The 23451-nt window shown below is 44.0% G+C and overlaps 1 protein-coding gene across 11 annotated transcripts in view; it reads right to left on the bottom strand.

Moving 5' to 3' along the window:
- Gak (cyclin G associated kinase) overlaps positions 1-23451 on the bottom strand; it is a 60671-nt gene that overhangs the window by 14053 nt on the left and 23167 nt on the right. For 7 of the 11 annotated variants that reach the window (XR_003955633.1, XR_001784677.2, NM_001359924.1 and 4 more), the window contains 12 exons: positions 23221-23333; positions 21157-21241; positions 19685-19808; positions 16295-16344; positions 15608-15756; positions 14702-14824; positions 13596-13729; positions 9039-9233; positions 8491-8608; positions 7986-8065; positions 2182-2375; positions 1073-1219 (listed from right to left, as the gene is read on the bottom strand). Coding sequence is in view for 7 of the 11 variants with exons in the window: in NM_001359924.1 (NP_001346853.1) it covers positions 1073-1219; positions 2182-2375; positions 7986-8065; positions 8491-8608; positions 9039-9233; positions 13596-13729; positions 14702-14824; positions 15608-15756; positions 16295-16344; positions 19685-19808; positions 21157-21241; positions 23221-23333 (1512 nt within the window). In the remaining 4 variants the exon portion in view is untranslated. Of the gene's footprint in view, positions 1-1072; positions 1220-2181; positions 2376-7944; positions 8066-8490; positions 8609-9038; positions 9234-13595; positions 13730-14701; positions 14825-15607; positions 15757-16294; positions 16345-19684; positions 19809-21156; positions 21242-23220; positions 23334-23451 lie in introns of all 11 variants that reach the window. The other 4 variants (NM_001359922.1, XM_006534905.3, XR_389271.4 and 1 more) reach the window with 3 other exon arrangements.

Raw genomic sequence — 23451 nt, forward strand, 5'->3', positions numbered from 1 at the left:
AAAACCAATGGTTGGTTGACCCACATGCTAGAGCAGCTATGGAAGTGCAGAACAAGCTGACATAAGCATAAGCCTCAGCAGGGCCCAGGTTGTAACCTTACAGCCAACACCAGGACCCTCATGTCAACCCCAGTGGGCTATCTTAAGCTTCAGAGCACATTTCTTGAGGCTTGAGCTTCAGAGACCACAATGGAGCCATAATACTGGCCTCTATCCAACAACAAAGAAGCCCAGGCTCAAACAAGGTACATCTGCTAGCTTCTCCATCTCTATGGAAAAGACTTGGTAAAAGAAAGCCTAGTAGGGGACACACCATAGCATTTCCTGGGGAAATGTCCTTTCCTGAGTGGTAGTGGCATACCCTGGATTATAAGTTAGGGAGCCAAGTGGTAGGTGAATCATAGGTGTTTAGTTGTATTAACTAGGCTATGAGACATGAGGAAGAGACTAAGATGCCTAGTAGAAACTGGAGGCAGTAAGAAATAAAGTAATTCCCAGGTGGGGATGCGATCAACCACCACCGTTTAGTTTATCCCTCTACTGAAGACCTTCCTCTGCTCCCCGTGGGCCTGGTAATGAAACTATGTGTATAAGGACTTGGTCTGCAAATGACATCAAGTCAATAATGAAATGAAATCGATACCTTGGGCTTTGTGGGCATGTGTGTGTACGCACATTTGGGTGTGTGCATTCGTGTGTGGTGTGTATGTGTACCTATTTCTGTGTTCAAAGAATACATACTATTCTTAGTTTGTGTGCCAGACAAGGCTAAATGTGTGGCTCATGTGTAGAGGATTTGTCTGGCATGCATGAGGCCTTGGCTTTGGTCACCACTGACATAAATCCTTCTAAAACTGGCCAATGTGTAGGGCTACAGCCCCTGTAAGGAGACCTCAATTCTGCTTGTCTCCATGAAATACCTGTTATCCTAAGTACCTGAACTCAGCATATGGCCCTTGCAGAATGCTGCAACTGTGTGATTAATGCCAGGAATTAGTAGTGACAAGAGAGCTCAGGGTCCTGTGACGGACTGGACCCCACTGAAGAATGATTAGCTATGCCCTATGCCTACCCTGCCAATCCAGTGTGTGAAGAAAGTGGTTGGTGTCCGTACTGCTGCTCTGCGGTGAGTCCGACTCTGTGATCTCAGCCTCCGGAGACCCTGCCTCAGCATCATACTGAGCTGTGGAGCCCGGCTGCCGGGGTAGCTCCGGCTTCCCTGTCAGGAAAAGGCTGGCATCAGGCCACCAGTGCCAGGCACAACACAGGGCAAGGCACAGTCAGAATACAGGATAGAGTAGGCCATAGGGGCACCTGCACCAGTTCCTTGAGAACAACAAGGTCTGGATATACAGTGCTGTACCCATCCCATGAACACACAGAGCACACTCATAGAACATATTACACATACACACACACACACACACACACACACACACACACACACACATACGCAAACATATATAATCCTTTTAAGAATACTTGTAAATTGTTCCATCTTCAATGTGGCATTTAAGTTGTCATGTCCAGAGTATATGACCTAAGTCAACTTATGGTACAAACCTAACTTTGAAGGAAATCCTTCCCAGTCAGAGATTCATGTTAACCCCAAAAGTAGGTAAAGGATTCATATACTCAGAAAGCAACAGGACTCAATACCAGAGCAGTGGTTCTCAACCCTCCTAATGCCACAACCCTTTAATACTCCCTCATGATGTGACCACCCCAACATAAAACTTTTGTTACTATGTTATAACTGTAACTTTGCTACTGCCATGAATCTTAATGCAAATATTCTTGGAGACTGGTTTGCCAAAGGGGTTGTGACTCATAGGCTAAGAACCGATGCTCTAGAGGTTGCTTTTGCACAGCAAAGAGAATAATAGACTTTCCTGCTATGCCCATGTCTGGTGGCCCAGGTGTTTCATCTGGTTTATGAATTCATGAAAGGACCTCAGGATCATAGTGTCATGTCTTTCCCTTCCCTGGTATCAGAGCTGTATCTTTATCTAACAGTGAGTTTCCACTAATAAGCATAGAGCAGGTGGGGATGACCAAAACCAGGGGGAGAGGTACTGCCCAGCCTTAGGCAGAACTCTGTTCCTGTAAATCTTACCTAGGAGTAAAAGTAACTAGAACTGGGTTCCAAGCAAGTGCACTGAGAGCCAGGACACATCTTACCAAACTTAGACAGAATGTCCTGCTGCTCTTCCCTGTTGGAAAAGAGGATCTTGGGGTTTAACCCCCTTAGGCTGGTGTTCTCCCAAGGTGGAGCTTCTCGGCTGGGCCTGTCTCTAGGCTCTACCTCCACTTCCAGGTTCACCTGGAACAGATCTGGGTACTTCTCTTGAATATCACAAGCATCCAGGTCATATCTACAGGCAAAGAGAGAGAATGAGTGAGTATGGCCAGGGTGTATCAGAAGTCCTTCAACATCCACAGAAAGGATCAGAGACAATAGGAGCATAACCATCCTTACCCGTGGAACATGGGGACTTGAGCAGGGCTGATGCACATACGACTACTGCCCTGCTTCCCTAGTGTCAAGGAAGGGCTTCCCTGTTGATGTGGTAGAGTTCTGAGTACTGTGCTGGGAAACACAGAAGTTGCTATGGGAGGCCAGGTGCTCAGAGTGACCACAGAATAACTGCCATGGCATAACTTCTAAATCCAGAAAAACAGGAAGGCAGGTTCCACATAGCAGACCTGTAGCCTGACCAGAGGCCCTAGGCCCCACCCCTCACCTCCAAGTAGACACACACTACAGGCACTTGATTGGTTTAAATCAGGTACACTGAAATCTTAAATAAATTTTTATAAAAATATGTACACCTTGACAAAAATACCAACTATTAGGTAATCATAAATCTAAGACTTCCAGGATTTAACCATTATAAGCTAGAAACAAGGCTTGCTGAAGGCTCGGGGAGGCAACCTGGGCTGTGAGAAGAGGGATAGGCAGGGAGTAGAAAGAGGGGAGGCCATGCGGTCTTCAGACACCAGAGGAATGTGGGGAGCAGAGGAGGCTGGGCTAGGCCACCCTGCAGGCAGCAACTTTAGCCATTTTAGGAACTGTCCCCATGTGGTAGTTCCACACTGCTCCAAGAAATCCTCCCTTCTAAACACTCAGAGTCAAAACCATACTCATTTGCCACCCAATAACTTTTACATTATACTAAGTTTTGTACCTATCAACACCACTGCCAACAAAATCTAAGAAACACATATAGCAACGGTGATCCACTTTCAGGGTCTCCCGGGTGTCAAGGGAGGCCACATACTCTTGGTCCTAAGGGAGCCTCTGAATCGGTGTGATTCTGTAGTTACCAATTACCACTGTGTAAGGAAAGCTGGGGAGAGCAAAGTGGTTATGTGGGTGGCAAAGCAATGGTTCGCTTCATTTACTATTATAAAAAAGCATGCAGATGAGCCCGCAATGTTTTAGACCCCTACTTTACTACTTCGTGCCTAGGATGCAACCCTCTGCACACTGGAGAGCACAGCACAGGGCAGGGCAAGATGGCTCTGTGACAGGGTTTCCCTCCATATGTATCTTTCCACTGGGATATAACTTAATAACTACAGCAGCTAGGCTTATACGCAGCTGATGGCTACAGGGAGGAGAGGCTGAAACTTGCCATCAATGAGGATGGAAGAACAAGACAGGAGAGCCCACGGAGAGTGTTCTGTACACTTGGCAAGCTCAGCCTCTAAGACAGGTTGATGAGTTCTGGGGACAGGTCATTTCTTACTTCCCTGCCCAACTGACCTTGAGACTGCCCAGCCTAGCCGGCAGGGCAGTGAGGGCACAATGAGGGTGTGTGAGCAGGGGGGAGGGAGCTGGGTTTCAAGTCACAGGGCTTCAGAGGCCCTGGAAGCTAGATGACTAGATACTGGTATGTCTAGATACTGGTATGTCTAGATACTGGTATGTCTAGATACTGGTATGTCTAGATACTGGTATGTCTAGATACTGGTATGTCCAGGCTCCAATGGGGAGTGAAGGGGACTCTCGCACAGGTAGTATCTTGTAAACAAACTTCTGATTTGCGTCATGACTGTAGCATAGTATGATGAAATCCCCCTTGGACCCTCATTCAGTCACAGGATACCTTCAGATCTCCTGTGTATCCCACGGCCAGACTGACTCACTCAGGCTCATCTGATGGTGGTGTTCCCAATTCTTTTCTACCACTACAGTCCAGCCGCTCTGTAGAGCAATCCTGCTGCACATGTATGTATGCTTCTCTTGTCAATGCTCTTGCCTTACTGCAGGCTTATATAGCCAGTATACTCAAATAAAACAAATTTCTGTGGTCTGAAGTATCCCCCAAACGTAAGCAACAGTGGACACTTCAAAAAAAGAGAAATCAGGGCTGGTGAGATGGCTCAGTGGTTAAGAGCACTGACTGCTCTACCGAAGGTCCGGAGTTCAAATCCCAGCAACCACATGGTGGCTCACAACCATCCGTAAAAAGATATGACTCTCTCTTCTGGTGTGTCTGAAGACAGCTACAGTGTACTTACATATAATAAATAAATAAATTTAAAAAAAAAAAAAGAGAAATCAGGTTTTTTTTTCAGTTACTGAGGTTTGAAAAACTGAAGTTATTGTATAAAAGTTCTATATAATGATTTGCTTACTTGTTCTGCTTGCCAAAAAAAAAAAAAAAAAAAAAAAAAGAAAAAGAAAAAGAAAAGGAAAAAGAAAAAAGAAATGACATCAACTGTAATTTATCCATTCTGTGATTGGGTATCCACAAATATATGGATGGTCTGCTGCTGCCTCACTGGCCCTTCAGTACACTACACCTCTACACTGCCATCTCTCAAAGCATTTCACCTTGTCACTGATAGTAATAGATCTTTAGCCTACATTTGTGTGGTGGGTTCCATCACTTTTAACCTTTTTAAGTCTTCACATATATACTTCTAAAACTTGGCTCCTGTAAACTACACACATTTGAGGTCTAATTTTTTAGCTGGGTTGTTTACTTAACAACTCCAATATTTTGTATATCTGGAGTCAGACCAACACACTAGGGATGAACCTGTTGCTGTATTGCTTGTCTTCCTTCCATCTCTTTTAGTTCTGTTTCTTCCTTTCTTCATTCTGATCTTACCTATATTAAATTATATTTTGTGTTCCACACTTCATCTCCTCTATCTTTATTAAGCTCATTATTGCTTCCTGTGGAATCATAACATACTTCCTTGACTTGCAATTATCACATTGCTGACTTTTGAGCCTCAGAGATCATTTCATAGCTTGACTCTTTGGTGCTGCTGTTAGGTATTTTACTACAAACAAATCTCGTTCTTTCTTTTTCCCTCCCCACCCCCTTTTATATTAGATAGGATCTTTCTACACAATCCGAACTGTATTGGAACTTGCTATGTAAACCAAGTTGGCCTTGAACTCACACAAATCTGACTACTTCTGCCACCCAAATGCTGAGACTTAAAGGTGTGCACCACCATTTCCAGTTCCAAACAAATCTTAAATCCAATGCTAATGAGTGATTTCCGATGTGTTAGGTAGTGAACACACACCTAATTTTTACTCACTACAGTGAGCATCCCAATTTTCCTCATGTCTTATAGCTAGTTTCAGGCTTGCTTCTAGTTTGTTCTGTCTGCCCTTTGGTACTAAACTGCCTCTGTTTCCCTGAACACATCTGCTAAACTAATCACACCATACAAGGTCACTTTCCCTAGATACAGAATCTTTATATTTCCATCACTCCTAAGATGATACTGCCCTGACTCCTGGCTCCTAGCTCTTCAGTTCATTGACAGATGTTAGCCTTGCCACTATGACAATCATGGCATCTCCCTACCAGGTGCTTTCAGCAATTTAACCATGTTCTGAGGCAAGGGTTTCTCTTTTTGTTATTTGCAAACACTGTGCGGTATGTACAGCCCTGACACCTCATTGGCAGATGTCGGCTATTTTTCCTGGAGCTGAATCTGCTCTTCTCCTTTGCCTTCAGACCTGACATTTATCTGTCTTTTCAGATCCAGTCTTTCTTCACCTCCTCTGTGCTCAGTCTAAAGAATATATTCTTTACAATAAACTGTGACTGTTCTGCTGCCAAGACAATTCCCACATTCTTCACGTCAGCTGTGTTTTCAGTTTAGAAATCATATCTGCCTTGTCTCCACATTCTAGGTCTGCTGAAATGCTCCATTTTCACCTCTGATTTCTTTTTTAAAATTTATTATATTTTAATATATTTAATTTATTTGTGTGTGTGTGCATGCACACAAGAGTTACAACCTGAATTAAGAAATCAGAGAATAACCTGCACAGGCTTGGTTTTTCCTTCCACCCTATTGGTGCCTATAATCAAACTCAAGTCATCAGGCTTCGTAACAAGCACCTTTATTTTCAGAGCCATCTTGCTGGCCCTCTCTTTGACTTCCTGAATATACTGTCTTGATCCATTTTCTGTTGCTGTAATAATATCATAGCTGATTCAGAGGAAATAAAGGCGTATGCTTTTCATGGTTCTGAAGGCTGAGAGGTCGGAGACTGGGGCTGTATCTGGTGAAGGCTTCTTGACTGGCAGAAGCACTGTAGGGTCCTAGTTGGCTCTGAGCCTCATATGGCCAGATACAGTGTCCTATCCCAGGCTTCTTCCTCTTATATAAACTACAGTCCTATGTTCATGGCCTCATTTAATCTTAAGAGCCTTCCAAAAGCAAGACCCAGACACCATAGTCAGATAAAGTCAGCAGGCCTCTTAATAACTCTCAATGGGAATTAAATTCCAGCATGAACTTGGTGGAGGCATTCAAACTACTGCAATACTAATCAGAACTATTAAAAAATTTTGTTTATTAACTCTAATACCTGAATCATATAACTTCTGCCTCCATTTTCTTGGTCTTCAATCATTTTGTCTTTTTCAAAACAAAACAAAACAAAACAAAACAAAACAAACAAAACACTGACCATGCTTCTGTGACGGTTGAAACTACAGAAATTACTGTCTGCAAGAAAAAGAATGAGGCACCTGCAATCTCAGCACATATAAAACTGAGGCTGGAGGATCAACATGCCTGGGTAACATAGTTGGTATGAGTCTAAGCTACAGAGTAAGAGACCTTGTGTCAAACAAATAAAGAGTAAGGTATTACTATCAAAAAGATACAAATGCAAGAGATTAGCAAACACCATATATACACCTACATAGTCTCCTGGAGTTGTGACCTGTGGCATGCTCTGTCTAGTGCTTCCACTGGGGGAATGCAAAGAACAAGAACACAACACGGCAGGGGGCATAGCCCTGGTAACTCTCTGCTCATGCCTGGAACCCTCATTTCCTTTTACCCAGGGCTGATGAATGTGCTTGATGATGAGGAGAGTCCACCAGCAAGACCCACACAGGTGAATCTGAAAATAGATCATGATGCTTATAGGCGATACCAACAACCTTGAAGTGGTCAGTGATGCCAGCTGTTTACCACAAGCTAGAGCCTATTGCTAGAACCCAATATACAGATTACTATCCCACAAGTCCTGTCACCTAAGGAGTCATTCTTCTGTAGTGTCCTCTCCTATGTTTGTCTATAAAAGCAGACTAAGTTTCTAGAAGGTAGGACCAGAACATTATTTCCCAACACTGTACTGAGCAAAGAAACAAATATAGAGTAAACTTTGCTACACCACTGGTTGGTTATACCACATCCAGACTTAACTGGCTAAATTCTAAAAAATAATAAAAAAAAAAATGCATAAGGTCAGTCCAAAGGCATCATGTACCAAGTGGAAGATAACTTGGGTCCTTCGTAAACTGTGAGGGACAGGAAACACACACAGGCTCAGGGCCCAGGTTCAGCTTTACAATCAGCATCACGTGGTAGGTCTCTCACTTGCTAGCCTTTTTTTTTTTTTTTGACTGACCCATATGCATGTGTTCAGCTAGTGGTTCTGGGTACCTGTCCCTCTCCAACAGCAGCACAGTGCAACACCAACATACTTTGCAAATTTCACAGTGGTTGCGTTTCGAGGCACGAACCCAGTGTGGAACTGGATCTGGAACATTTTCATGGACGCCATCTACAAGAAGACCAGCAGGAGACGCATTCAGAGTGCATACTAACTCTGGATCAGAGTTCTTCCCCAAGAATATGAGCTGCCAGATTGGGTCCAACTAATCTGTCCTTCTCAACAGAATTCAAGGACAGATAGGGTGACACTATCTGGAAGCTGGGCCCTGCCAAATGCTTGGTGTGAGTAGAGAAGATGCCCACATAGGGGCTAGAGCAGCTTGGGCTGAGGCAGGAGAGGTGCCGAGACTAAGTACAGACAGCTCTTTATGAAGATTACAGCTTATGCTCAATGGGGAAATTCTGGACCTTGCAGGCTAAAACTCCCTTTGCCCTGTGAGCACTGACGACTGGCACAAACACTTATGGAACAACAGCTTGTAGCTCACTGGGTCGTAAGGTCAATGCAGAGGCCAAGCACATAGTACCACTCACCTTAGCCTGCAGCCTCCCTCCCAGTGTGGCCCTGGCATGGTAGATGATGATGAGCACGTCTCCTTGAACTGTTACGCCCAGGGGGATGACAGCCTTGCCATCCTCAATTTTAAATTCCCTACAACACATCGAGACATTGGCTTATGTAATTATAAACAAACAAACAAACAAACAAACAAACAAACAGAGAGCTCTAGATGTTACCAAACACTTGAATTCATACCTTCTCTGGATGTTTATGTACCAAGTTATACCAAGAAGCCACTCTTTTTTTTGTTTGTTTGTTGAGACAGGGCTTCTCTATGTAGCCCTAGCTGCCCTGAAACTTGCTCTGGAGAACAGGCTGGTCTCAAACTCAGAGATCCACCTGCCTCTGACTCCTGAGTGTATACACTCTTGTTCATAACTCCTCTTTCACCACCCTCAGCCCAACATGAAATCATTTGTACCTAGCACAGGTCAATCAGAACACAAGGTAGTTTCTGCTTCAGAAGTTTGCAAGTGGACTCAAAACAACAAGGGATGAGAAATCCCAAATCTGTACTCACTTCATTCTGTCATATTCCTGCGACGTGGTGGTGACACGCTCCTCTCCAACGTAGACCTCACAGAACGGTCGGCAGCCATTCCTCTGCTTGCTGAACAGTGGCACGGGGGTCATGACAACAGATTTCACCAGCATTGGCTTGCTATGGGGCGTGATGGGCTCCTCTGCCACCATGTCACATACATATTCAATGTACCTAAGGTAGACATGCACCTGTCACCCAAGCATGTGATAATTCCTCAGGGGACAGAGACATCAGACATTTTTCCTTCTCAAATATAAGTAATGCCATAAATCTCCCTTTGAAGCTTTTAGTTGTTCTTCAAAAATCTGATACCATATTTTTAAATCCCTTGAGATTTTCTTTTTCATCTATGATTGTTTAGAAGAAGTTTCATTTAAAAATATCTAGTGTTTTCTAGATTATGTTAATGATTTCTTGTCTTATTAACCCTTAGGGCTGAGAACATATTTTGCATGTATAATTTCAATATAACTTTTTTTTTTTTTAATTTAGGGGCTGGAGAGATGGCTAAGCAGTTAAGACTACTTGCTGCTCTTTAGAGGACCCAAGTTTAATTCTCACACCCACATCAGACAGCTCACAATGACCTGTATCTCCAGTACACACACACACACACACACACACACACACACACACACAGAGTCGTCAAAAAACAAAACCAAATTTGTTGAGGTTTAACTAATGGTTCAAAATGCTGTTGCTTTGATGTTCCACATGTATTTGAAAGAAGTATATCTTTCAATTTATGGTGAAATATTCTACAGCAGTCAGTCAATGCTATGGAGTCACTGATTTTGTGTGTACTTATTCTACTGACTACTGACAGAAGGATGCTAGGAGTCTATGTCATCATTTTAAGATTCATTTTCATTTTATGTATGCCAGTGTTTGTCTCCATGTATACTAGTCTACACACCACTCACACACCTGGTGCCCTGGGAGACCATAAGACCTGGAGCCCCTGGGACTAGAGCTGTACATAGTTGTGAGCCACCATGTGGATGTTAAGAATTGAACCCAGGTCTTCTCTGCAAGAACAGCAAGTATTCTGAAACACTTAGCCATTTCTCTAGCTTTGCCACATCATATAAATTTTGATTTATTTTAAGACAAAAGCCACATAACCCAGACTGGCCTCAAACTTCTTATATAACTGAAACTGGCTTTGAACTCTTGCTTCTGACTTCCAAGCACTGGGATTACAGATATGTGCCTCTATACCCGGTTGTTTGTTTTGTTTTGTTTTGTTTTATTCTGTTTGTTTTTTGAGCTAGGGTTTTGCTATGCAGTCCAGGTGGTCTTGAACTTACGGTCATTCTACTCCTGCCTTTCCAGTTCTGAGATGCTCAGCTTGAATTTATTTTGAATGATGATAGAGCTGCTCTTACTTTCTTTTGGGGAGTGTTGTAGTAGGACATCTTTGTGTCAGGCTCCCTCCCACCAATTGTGTCTCCTCTGTCAGGGGACAGGGATGAGAATCAGCTATCTTCTTCAACCAACACGGGTGAAGGGATGCAATTCTCCTGTAGACTTGTCTCAGTTGCAGGAGACAGGAAACTGTGGAAGCCACAAACTTAAGTCTGTGTTCACATGATGATTAGCCAAAGGCAAAAGGAATGACGGTATGCACAGATGAGTCTGGAAGTAGAGCCAAAATGAAGGGGAAACAAGCTCTCTTGGATATCAGAGGTTGAATCTTCACCTGACAATGTGGCTGGGCCCCCAAATGCAGCCTGTGACCAGAGTAGGACCTGTTGTTGGTGTGTAGGACAATCCATAGGCCCTACAGCAACAGGGCCACTGATGCAGACTGCTCTCTGTGCTGCTACATACTTATCTCTTCAGTGTCCATATCCTTGTTCTTTGACTGGAGCTCTTAGATTCTTTGTGCTCTCAATGCCAACATGCCATGGACTAAAATTTGTATTTTCTTCTATTCATGTTCTTGGCTTCATTTTTCTTCTTTAATTCACTCTGGCTAAATAAACATTTTTATGCATTCATCTCCTTTCTTCCATTGACTTATTAATCACTGTGCTTAAAACAATCTTCACATCTTGCATGGTGGAACACACCTTTAAGGCTAACATTTGTGAGGCCGAGGCTGAGTGGCAGAAAGCTCTCTAAGATTTTGAGGCCAGTCTGGTCTTCGTAGCAAATTCCAAGCCAGACAAGGTTACATAGAGAGGTTACATGTCTCAAAAAAAAAAAAAAAAAAAAAAAAGATGTGTAGGATCTCTGTGAGTTCAAGGTCAGCCTAGTCTACATGTGAATTCCAGGACAGGCAAGGCAAAGTAGAGAGTAACCTTGTCTCAAACAAACAAACAAACAAACAAACAAACAAACAAACAAACAGGAGGATAGGGAAGGGAAGGGAAGGGAAGGGAAGGGAAGGGAAGGGAAGGGAAGGGAAGGGAAGGGAAGGGAAGGGAAGGGAATTCTTCATTTGTTGGCCAGGGGTTTCTGACAGTCTGTAATTCATGCTTTCCTTTCTTGCAAGTGGCTTCCTTCTCGCTGCCTCAGATTGTCTGTGTTTAGGATATTCAGGATGGAGTAAGAGGATATGCAAGGATTGTTTCTTTTTAGTTCTGCTCCTGTTCTCAGAGATTTCTGGGCCTGTGGCTGTAGCGCTGTGAATCCTGGAGATGCTTATGTATTCAGTGTTTCGTTCTCCACTTAACTTTCCTCTGGTATTCATTTACACAAGATTGGTCATTTGCAACAAACCATTGGTTTCTGATCTTTTGTTAGTTTTCAGGTGAGCAACACCTGGTGATTTGTCTTTCAGATCACTGGTTTACTCCTGATAGTCAGAGTCTACCCAAGAGTCTGAGATTCTCACACTACTACTATGTACACACATCTCAATCTTTGTTTTCCTTGCTAGGGTCTCTGGCAGACTCATCAGCTATTTTAAATTTCTTTCTGAATTCCAATGTACTCTTTGGTTCTGTCTATTTCTCTCAAGACCCAAAGGGCCAGACAATGCATATATTTCCCTCCCCTTGTTTTCTGGAGACTGTGGAGAATAGACATTAAGGCACAGACACTGTTACAATACCCCAAAGCTTTACCCGTGACCACCACAGTATTCTGAGTCTTCTCATATGGTATCCAGCCAAATCTGTCCTGACAGCAAGTGCTTCATCTCCCAGTGACCTTTAGATCTAGGGCAAGTTGATGGCGTGAGGGTCCCAGTTTACAATGGGTTTTAAAGCGGACAGATGTGAAGTTGCCGCAGTAACTGTTAGGACATGAGTGACACTATGTCAGTGTACCTCCACGAGACCCGAGGATTCATGGTAGAGTACCAAAGACACTGTCTTGTTTTTGCTTCACATACTCAGTATCTCTGCTGCTCACACCTCCTGCCCAGTAGGACCCAACATGTGGAAAACAGCTAAGAGCTCAATTGCTGAAATCCTTCCAGCCACCCCTAGCAGAGGCTAGAATGGGGACACAGATGCAAAGCCACTCTCATGTGACCTGAGAAACACACCTCCATCATGACTCTACCAACCAGGCAGTAAGCAACTAAGGTGGGTCCCATTCATAAGAGAATTGTGCACATCGGAAAGAGTACTAATTACTCCCATTGACAAATATGGAGCCCCTTACTGGCTCGGACCTTTGCCTCATCCATATTGGCTTGTTGTTTGATGTTCCACCCACCCACTTTCTTAGAGAGGAGGTTGATCCATGTTTTTCCAAGTACTCATTAAGACAGAGGGAGTTTATGATGGATGGACAGTGCCTCTCCAGACCTGGACTTCCAAATGAAAGTCTTGCTCTAGGGAAATAGGAAATACATGAATGGACATAGCTGGTAAATGTGGTAGTCCCATAGTGAATGGACAAGGGACAAAGCTAGGCAGAGCCGCATTAATTTGCTTCTTAACCAGACATGACAGCTCATATCTATAATATCAGCACTAGGGCATTGGCCTAAGTTTGAGACCAGTTTAGCCTACACTGTGAGTTCTAGGCCAGGCTAAGCTTCAGGTTGGATTCCTGTGTCAAAAAAGACAAAAGGAAAAATAAAAGAAATTGATTTCTTTACACTGCAGGTGAATGACCTACTTATGGCAACAGGAATGTCTGAGTGAGTCTTATATGCAATTTTGTGACCGCAGGGAAGCAGGGTAATAACACTTCACATTTGAAAGTGTGAAGGTTCACGGTGCATTACCAAGTAACCTCCCAAGTCCACATACGTTTAGATCCCACAGAACAAGTGGGCACGTAAAGTTCACACATTTACTGGAGCATCCGGTACCCAAGCCCTCAACAGGAGGCTGCCACCACAAGTCAGAAGCCACCACAGCTTCAGAGTTTCAGCTGAATGCCAACTATGGCTTGTACTTGTTAGGCACCTGTGGGCACAGGTCTGAGGATGAGCTGGAAAGCACAGTGATACTAACTTGGCCTTCAGCAAACTAGACCTGACTGCAGGTCCGACACCGTGAAGGCAGCAGCACTTCAGGGCCAGAAGAGCTGTGGGCATCATTGACCCCAGCAAGGGTCACCTGGTACCTTTTGTGGGATGGCCAAATGCCTGGTGGGCAGCGCTTCATGCTGAACATGTACACAGCAGCCTCTGCAGTGCTGAAGAGACGGCAGAAGCACAGGAATGCACAGACTGCCACAGCAGATGCAGCTCTCCCATCCTACAGTGAAGAAACACTTCTTTTACATATAGGCCCATACACAGAAAGGATGAGGACTCACAACAGCTCCTATAAACCTAACTATCTGTGTGGCTAAGGGAAGGATCTAATGCCAGGCTTATTTAGGATACATTTAGGAACATATATAAATGTGCTTCATGCAATGAGAATTCAGAGCCCAGAAGATAATAAAGAGTCATTAGCAAAGTACACAGGTCAACCTCCCACTCAGTTTCAAGTTGGCCTTCTAGCCTCACCATGTTCAATCCCTTCCCGAGACCTCTTATCATCTTCTTTCTCTACACTTGTGTTACTGAGAACTGAGCCTAGGACCTCTTACATGCTATCTAAGTGCTGTACTCCCAATGCTCTTTCACTTAGTAAGAGTCAGGCTCTTACTACGTTGTTTAGGCTGACGTTTACCTTGTGATCCTTCCGCCTCAGCTTCCCAAGTAGCTGAGATTACCGGCCAATATTACCAGGCCCATCGTACTCATAATTACAGTTGTGCCAGATGTGGTAGTACATGCCATTAACTCCAGCACTTGGAAAACTGAGGCAGATGAATCTCTGTGGGTTAGAGGCCAGCCTGATCTACATAGTGAGTTCCAGAAAAGCCAGACCATATCTCAAAAAAATCAAAATCAAAACACAGTTGCAGTAAAGCAGAGCTGAGCCCTGAGTGTACTTCCTGTTGGATGTCACACTGTGTGCAAGGTATCCAAGTCTTTCTCCCTCATTATGTAGTTAGGAAAACTTAAGGTAAAAATTCCAAGATTCTGGAAATGCTGGATGTGCTGCTTGGATCACCAGAAAAGAGCCCTTATGAGTGCTACTCATCCCATAGAAGTAGGAACCACCAGGGAGGGGTCTGTGTCCATCAAGCCCAAAGCTCCAAGCACAGAGGTCTTCCCCCATTATACCCAGGACCAATGTTGCTTTGGTTCAGTATATGCATCTAACACAACTCACCATGCAATGCACAACACAGACGTTCCTGTGGTCTTCCCGGAGCCAGGCATGCATGCTCCTACATAGAGTATACAAACTGTGGAGATGTGGTGCCCGTCTGACTGCCCAGCCACACTCAGTGACCTGTAGGGGAAAAAGTCCACTCAGCTAAGTTTCTGCACAGTCCCAGGGAACCTGGCTGGCATATCCACAGGGTCACTTTGTCTTTGCCTACAACACTGTTCATTTTAAAAACAATTTTCTTTTTAACCTCTGTGTGCCCATGTATATGCATACACACAAGTGCCACAGAGCATATGCATGTGGAGGACAGAGGGAAACTAATAAAGAGTTGATTCTCTCCTTCCACCACTATGTGAGCCTGACAGAATGAACTTGGTTGTCAGGCTTGACAGCAGATACCTTTAGCCTCCCCCTCTTCCCGTCCCCATATAATTGTCCTTTTTGCCTGATTCTATAAATGTGGTGGCCTGAAACTCTGAGCATCTTCCTCAGCTGGGGTTCTCATTTGACATCCCTCTTAGCTAGGAGTGACCTGTGCCATAGGAGTGTTTCACTGATGCTGCACAAAGAACTACCTTTTCCTGTGCCAAGGGGAGAAAGACACCCTAGTTTCTTGGGAAGCAAAACTCTTCTCAAGGTTTCTCTCTCTCTTTCTGTGTGTGTGTGTGTGTGTGTGTGCGCGCGCATACGCATGCACACATAGTGTAACATTTCCTTTAAACTCTGGGATATCTCCACCCCTGGCCACACCTCGAGCCCTAGCCTCTCTGGCAGCTGCTATGGTCAGCTCCCTGCAGTCGCCTGGCACTGTCCACATCAGCCTAGTGCAGCTCCATCACTTAAAACTGTACTTAAGTGGGGAAAATGGCTCAAATCATAAAAGAAGAGTTCAAGGCCACTTACCCGGTTGTGAAACTTGGAAGCCCGGTATATCCTTGGAGAAAGGTTGTAGACAGCATAATGTCCTGGATGCTTAGCATCCAGAAACATTCGCACATCCTCTATATTGTTTTTGATTGCAGACTCCACACCTTCTGCTGGGAATGACATCACTGAAACAAAGCAGGCCAAAGTTAGACACTAGGGGATTGCCCTCTTGGGCTGGGCTCACCTCCCAGCCAGGTAGCTGGCCAAACATAGGCTCTTCTCATCCTCTTAAAGTCTCCCATCCTATGTAGTGGGATGTATATAAACTACAGTATGAGAAACATTACAAAGTTAACTACAGATGTCTGGGAGAGCTTTCCCAGTTACCTGATATACACCATGGTCTTTAGGAACACCAGCTTTTCTCATTATAGTTTGCCTAGACTATCTCGTTTTAAATGTATATGGTCCTACCATTACTCTCTCTGTATCCTCAGAGTTCCAGTCATGCCAGAAGCTGACACTGGCCTTGTCTTTTTCACTGACCAGGAAATATGCTCAATATATGTAACCTACCCTCCACTCTTGGGGTAATTCTCCAGGTCAAACCTCAGATGGATCCATGGCTATCAAAGAAGCTAAAGAGGCACCTTGCACCTTGGCTACTTCCACTGATCCTTTGTCTACATCCCCTACAGATGTCTATCATCCAATTAGACATACCTGCAATCCTGGATGTGATGTAAGATATGTCCAGATCACCCTTTGCATAGCTGGAATAGAAAGAACACTCAATTGGAATGGAATTGAATGGAATGGAACACTTAGCTATAAAAACTTTAAGAAGAGCCTATGTCCTAGAATACTGAGGCAACCTTGCTTACAGGTTGTATCCTCTAAGTAGTGTGCATGTGCATGTCTTGTGTAAGACTGCTGTGTAAGCTGACAACCAATGAAAAGTGGAATAAAAGCAGAAGAGAGCAGCCCATGGAAAAGCTCCGGCCATCTTTTGCTTTCTGAAGTGTTCTCCAAGGCAAAAACATTGAGGGCTGATCCTGACCAAATAGTAACTGAAGCAGAACAGTAAGTAGCATCAACCATTGGTCCCACTGCTCCAGGGGACTGGATAGGAACATAAGAGAGCACACCCTGTGCCCTATGAAGATCCGAAAGGAGACAGAAGACACTGCTGGAGGGGAAAAAAAAAAGACATCCCAAATGACCAAGATATATTACTGCTCATGGCCACCAAAAAGTCTTAGAAACCAATCCCCTAAGTTGGTTTACACAACTGAAAAAAATATAGATCAAAATCTAACTAATTTTGCAAGAACTTGGCAAACTTATTCAACAATTCCTCTCAAAAAACCAGTTATGCCAGAACAGCCACGTTTCCTTGGAAAGGAGGGAGGTGGGGGTGGGGGGTGAACATTGTTGCCTAAGTATTTTGAGTACTACACTATAGCTGGGCAGTGAGGTCAGACAGGAAAGTCAGAGACAGAGCTGAGGTAGGCACACTTGGCATCAGCAGAGTCACCATGGGGCCATTACAGAGAGCCAGGTGGAAAAAAGAACAGACATACACTATACATTCACTGAAGTAAAATCTGATTAAGGCAATCTTAACACCTTAAAATGTCATTTGAACCTATTTAAGTCAGGTTCACTTCGGTTACACAGGACTCCCTGAGACATAAACCAGGACGTACTAAAATGCAGCTTTATCTGGTGCTAACATTTCTGTGGCGAAAGGCAGTTAAACAGACAAGCCACAGATCAGAACTAACTAGTTCTAATCTATTTCTTCACAAAAACAATTAATAACCCAGTAGTATCCAAGATACCAGATATCAGTGATATTTGTCTTTAACTCTGAAGGTAGAGACAGATTTCAGACCAAGGCCAGCCTTGTCTACATAGTGACTTTCCAATCAATCAGGGCCATAAAGGTAAAGAGTGCAGGCTGCAAATATGCAGCAAATGGTGGCATGAAAAGAACCTAGCTGTCCCTCAAGGAAGACAAGTGTGCCCAGCATCAGGTCAGGTATAGGAAAGCAAACCTAAGACACTTGGTACACAATGGGTACTGAGTATCACTTAGGGCTCTACACAGTATACTTTAACCTCTAACCCACTTAAGAAAAATCCAGGGACCCTGACAGTTCATCTCTGGGCACAGGTTCAAGGGTATACAAATTAGAGTTGTACTCAGCACAGACAAGAGTAGCCCAGACCGTGGCTTCTAGGACATGAAGCAGCTTCAGGCAACCAAGACAACCTGAAGCGATCAGTTCTGCCACCTGTCACCAAACTTGGGCACCTTCATTGATATAGTCAAACAATGATGTGTTTGCTGCTACATGTAAGTCCATTTAATAAACATAGGAGTTTATGGAACTCTTATCAGCCATGTCTACTCTGTAATCCACAGGCTATATGCAGCCTCAAAGATAGTTATGCATAAAGCTCGACACAAAAATCATAAACTTACTTAAAACATCACGAGTTGCTTCAGTTTTAAAGTTTATTATAGACTAATAGTTGTAAGAAAGAGGGCCATGCCATTTGAGTTAGGCATGGAGGTCAGGAACATGGCAGACAAGCAGGCATATGGTGGGAAGTGAAGCCTTTGAGAAAGTGAAAAAAGCCCAAAGTACTACAGAAAGCTTTGGAAAACATCTGAAAGTAGGAAAGAAGGAAAAGTTATGCCTAAGTCTATATTCAGAAAGATGGGCAGACCCAAGAGAACCAAAGGGTGACACTGGAGTAACTGCCTCACTAGACCTTTTGCAATGTGGACTAAATAACTATTAGATTATTGGCTTTTCTGTCATGAGACAGTCAACACCGGACTATCTGGACTATAGCCTGTAAATCAATCTAATAAATAAATAAATATATAAATACATAATATATATTCATATATATATAAATACATAATATATATTCTATCAGTTCTATTCCTTTAAAGAACCCTAACACAGAGATCATATCACAATATCAAAAGTTTGGACATGCCTAGTGGTTTAAGCATATATTCCACACAGAAGGCACATGCATATGCATGTTCACATATCTGTATTTCCAAAATGTAGCACATTCATGTGCACTCCTCCATTGGCACAGGCACAAATATACAACTGCTAAGGTTACAAACATAAAACCAACAACAACAAAAAAGGGAAGGATGTTTCACCAACCAAAGGAGTTTGGGGACCACAAATACTATGATCCAATGGTGCTTACTACAGCAGCAGGCATCCTTGGGCAGCAGGAGCATCCATACTGACAAGAGCCAGTATCTCAGTCACAGCTCCCTCCAGAAAAGCTGACAGAGCAACCTTCAACACAGTGCTTCAACTCACTACAGCTTTGGGGCCGTTCATTTGAAGCACATATTCACACCCACTGTGGCCCAGGTCTGATAGTGACTGACTTCTAATAATGAAAATAGGCAGGAACTGCTCTGCAACTGCTTCATTTATTTGACAGCAAAGAAAAAGAATAGTGCTATCATGACAGATACTAGCAGAGCTAAGGAGATCATGAGCTGATGATGTACAAAGCTAGTTCTATATCGGGTCCCAGGGACAGGGGTCTCAGACTTGTGATTGTTAGAATTTGGTCTTGTCTTGTTTTTGTTTGTTTGTTTGTTTGTTTGTTATCAACCTGAAAGAAGCTGTAGTTATCTGTAAAGAGGAAAACTCAATTAAGGAAATGCCTCCATAAGACTAGCCTATGGGCAGGTGGTCCTGGGCTACATAAGGAAGCAGGCTGAGCAAGCCACAGAAAGAAAGTCAGTAAGCAGCATTTCTCTATGGCCTCTGCATCCGTTCCTACCTCCAGAGCTTCTTGCTTTGAGTTTCCATCTTGGCTTCCTTTGGTGATGATGAACTTAGACCTAAAGCCAAAGTAAGTCCACTCCTCTCTACACTGGTTTTATCACAGCAACAGAAAACGAGCTAAGGCAAGGCTCCAGGCTCAAGTCTATATTTGGCTCCACCCTACAGACAGTGGTGATGTAACACTATGTTGGGGAGTCCCCACGCAGGCGAAGAAGAACAGGACAGGACAGGATAGGACAGGGTAGTCCTCACACTTACTCGTACTTACTTAGCCACAGACTGGATGACCTTGGAGGAAGTATCCTTGAGGTTGGTGAAGAGCCGTTCGGTCCCACCCCGCAGAATATCAAGAAACCCACCGTAGGGCTGGTCATACTCTGCCAGAGCCAAAACTACAGGAAAGAGCCAAAGTAGGTCAAGAGTATGCCCCCAAGAAGCTTCACTGCTTCCCCTAACTTCCTCGAACCCACCCGTGAACTGTCTTTCCCATTAGCAGGTGCTAACCTGTTGTTTCCATTCATTTCAGAAATCTAAAGGGCCGATGCAGGCAAAGAAGGCTATGTGAAAACATGTCAGACCAAGCTTCTACCTGGAACTGTACCAACTATGGGACACAATTTCAAGGTGGTAACTGCAGGACATGATACCCTTCCTAAAGTGAGTGCAGGTGAAGCCCACAAAAGTGGACTCTGAGACCACAGAATGTGGTGGTAGAGCTAACACATGTTACTTAGGCTTTCAACAGCCCCACAATGAGCCCACATAGTCTGATGCAAAAGTAGACACCCCAGAACCTGCTCCTCATGGTCCACAACTGTACCACACATGCTAGGCACACAGAGTAAGGACCTGAAGTACCAAGACACTGTGGTAGCCAACCACAGGAGACAAGAGCCTACTCTCTAGGAAGCAAAGATCCAGAGACGGACTCAAGCTAGCACTTGACATCTCAAAAAAGGAAACCAAGAAATGGCTCATTTCACAATCAGTCCATGAACAATTTCTGTTTCAGAATCCTCCTTTCCTTCATTGGTGCTCTCAAGGCAGCCATTCTTCATGAGATAAAAGGACATTGTTTTATGGCTTGGCTCTCTCAAACTAGCAGAAACAGTCCTCAACCCTTCCCACTGCACCCCAGCTCCTATGATCCCATCTCTTCTCCTTCTTTCCTCCTAATAGACACCTCTAGTGTTCTGTGACCTTAAGGAATTATCTACTGACCTTGTCTAAAGTAGAGTTGGCTTTCATGCTCAATTTCTGGGACATACTCTAGAGTGAAAAGGTATCTTCCCTTAAGATGGATTATTTCCATAGACTTTGAACTGTGCAGATGTTCAAGACACAGTGTAGACTACAGAGGAGCTAGAGTCCATGGTCAACCATGCCTGGAAGACTTATCCCATTTTATCCTAAATGGTAGATGAGTTAATACTTGATTTGAGAAGTGCTAATATAACTCCTATGGGACAGAGATAACTGGTGGCTGCAGGCTGGTCTGTCCTGGATCTTGCCTTAACAACCCTTTGGTTGATCTGAGTAAAAATACCCTGTCAAATTCTGCATTCTATCCTGAGTATATGGCTCAAAAGATCTGAGTACAACAGAATGGTAGAGCCAATACCAAATAAAAACCCCACAGGAACAAGGTTTTGATATCTGCTCTGATGCATATTGAGTACCTAGTAAATAAGAGTAGACATCCTTGTAGGGAAAGTACAGTGGGTAGGTTGGGGCACTTACCTCCACTGCTGTTCACGGTGCCCCCGCAAGGTGGTTGTGCTCGGGAAGGCCCTGAGTTCCCATAGCCACCATTCTGCTCCAGCAGCTATAAGATTCAAAAACATGGCGACAGCTTCATACGAAAGCCAAAGCTAGTTTACAACTGTACTTAGCATTGTGCCCTCAGTTGACGAGCAAGCTAAATGGGCAAACCTCTACTGCTTTACTCTAACATGCAAGGAAAGTAAGTTCTTAGAAGTCTAGGCAGGACTAGAAAGAAAACAAATGAAACTTCCATTCATAGCTCTAAAACAACATTCAGGGTTCAGGGTAACCTAAGAAGTAATAATTACTTAAATGTTAACACCCTTATCCTTATCAAGACATAGCTAAACCTTGATGGACATAGAATCTGTTCTTCATGTTAATTTCCTCCCATTCTACCATCTTGAGCAAATGTATCAAGTGTGTAGCCCAGAACTCTAACACCTATGGTTCTAGTGATGTGTGGGCTCCTCCAACAACTCCTTGGACCAAGCCTGCATTATTCTTTGAACTCAACCCACAGTGCATATTGTCTAAGGAGCTGGTTAGCCCAGAGAACATGTTCACAGGTTCCATAAATACTACAATCATAAAACTCTTGGTGTCTTCACTAGCCAGCAACACTTCTCTGACACCCTATGAAGAACAAGGCCCTCAGTTCTTTTTCCTGCCTTCCTGTGGTCTCCAAGACAGCTAGCAAACACTTCGGTAAAAGCCCAAAGGTAACAGACAAGGCCCCAGGCAGCCCTGCCATAAAGCAACTCCCAACCCCAAATGCCTTTGTCTCTCTGACCCATTACCATCAACCAGATTTCCAAAGAAATTTGTCAAAAACATCCCTACCATCTACCTACCGTCTTCAGAACACCCAAATTCTTAAAACATATCCTGTTCCTAGTTTTGGGATCTCCCTAATGCCAACAGAAAGGATCTTATCAGCAGGTTTCCCTAAAGGAATCGCAGACCTTCTCTACCCACTGCTTCTGAAGATCCCTATGCACGGATGAGGACTCGGACCAGTATCTCTAAAACTTTCTTCTGCATTCGACCCTTACCCTTCAGCAGCACAGACCTTAGTCACCCTGCTAACTAGTCCAACATCAACAGCCCTTAGGAAGCTCTGCTTCCAGGGGTGAAAAGACCAACAAACAGGAAGCAGACAAAACCAGAACCAGACATCCAGTCTCTGCAGATTGATTCAGAGACGGCCTCATGTCAGGAATTACCCAGAAGGCAGGACCACAGACTCTGGCCTGAGCCATGAGCTGTCACAGCAAAATGAATATGAATGTTGAACTAGACATGCTCAGAAACTTGCCTGGGCCCTGAAAGTGTGAGCTAGACTTGTGGCTGCTTTAAGAAGTAGTCTTGGGGCTGGAAAGATGGCTCAGCGGTTAAGAGCACTAGCTGCCCTTCCGGAGGTCCTGAGTTCAATTCCCAGCAACCACATGGTGGCTCACAACCATCTGTAATGGGATCTGATGCCCTCATCTGGTCTGAAGACAGCTACAGTGTCTTCTACATAAAATAAATAAATTAAAAAAAAAAAAAAAAGGATTCCTGGGCCACAATGCTTTCTTGGACTTCCCGCTTTTCCCAAAATACATACAACCATAGGGTGCCTCAGTCCAACAGCCCATAAGGCAGAGTACTGTCAGCAACTATGTGCACTGGACCTGTGTTGAGCCTGGGGATGAATGCAACCACGAAGCCATGGTTGGTGCATGACCCTCAAAACTGTGAGATGTACGTAGATAATAACAATCATCATCTGACCCGGAAAACAAAACAAAACAAAACAAAACAAAAACCAGACCAGACAGTATCACAGAGTGACCCTTTTGGCTCATCTGGGTGAGCTTGTCCAGAGTTCAAGACCACCTGAGCCAGGACCCACAGGAGTACTTGGTGTGGTAGCCCTGAGCCTGTGAGGATCTGTGACTTCAATTAGACCAGATGAAGACATCTCAGGCTAATGCCAAGAAATCATAGCACCTCAAAGGCCTAGGCATGAACAGTATAGCCTCAGGATGTCCTCACCTCTGTGATGGGAGCTTTGGGGTTCACATTCCTAGCTGCTGCAATTTCCTGCAGTTGTCGGACCACTTCAGCAATGGACAGCCTCTCCTCTGGGTTGACCTTTAGCATGGCACCTATGGCAAAGCAGCAGTGTAAGTTAGTCCCTTATCACCTACAGCTGTGGGAGTAGGCTGGACAGCACCTCCTGCTATTGCAGAGTTTCAGAACAAAGATCACACTTTATCCACAGAG

The sequence above is a fragment of the Mus musculus genome, chromosome 5, assembly GCF_000001635.26.
Source record: "Mus musculus strain C57BL/6J chromosome 5, GRCm38.p6 C57BL/6J".
NCBI classification, from domain to species: domain Eukaryota; kingdom Metazoa; phylum Chordata; class Mammalia; order Rodentia; family Muridae; genus Mus; species Mus musculus.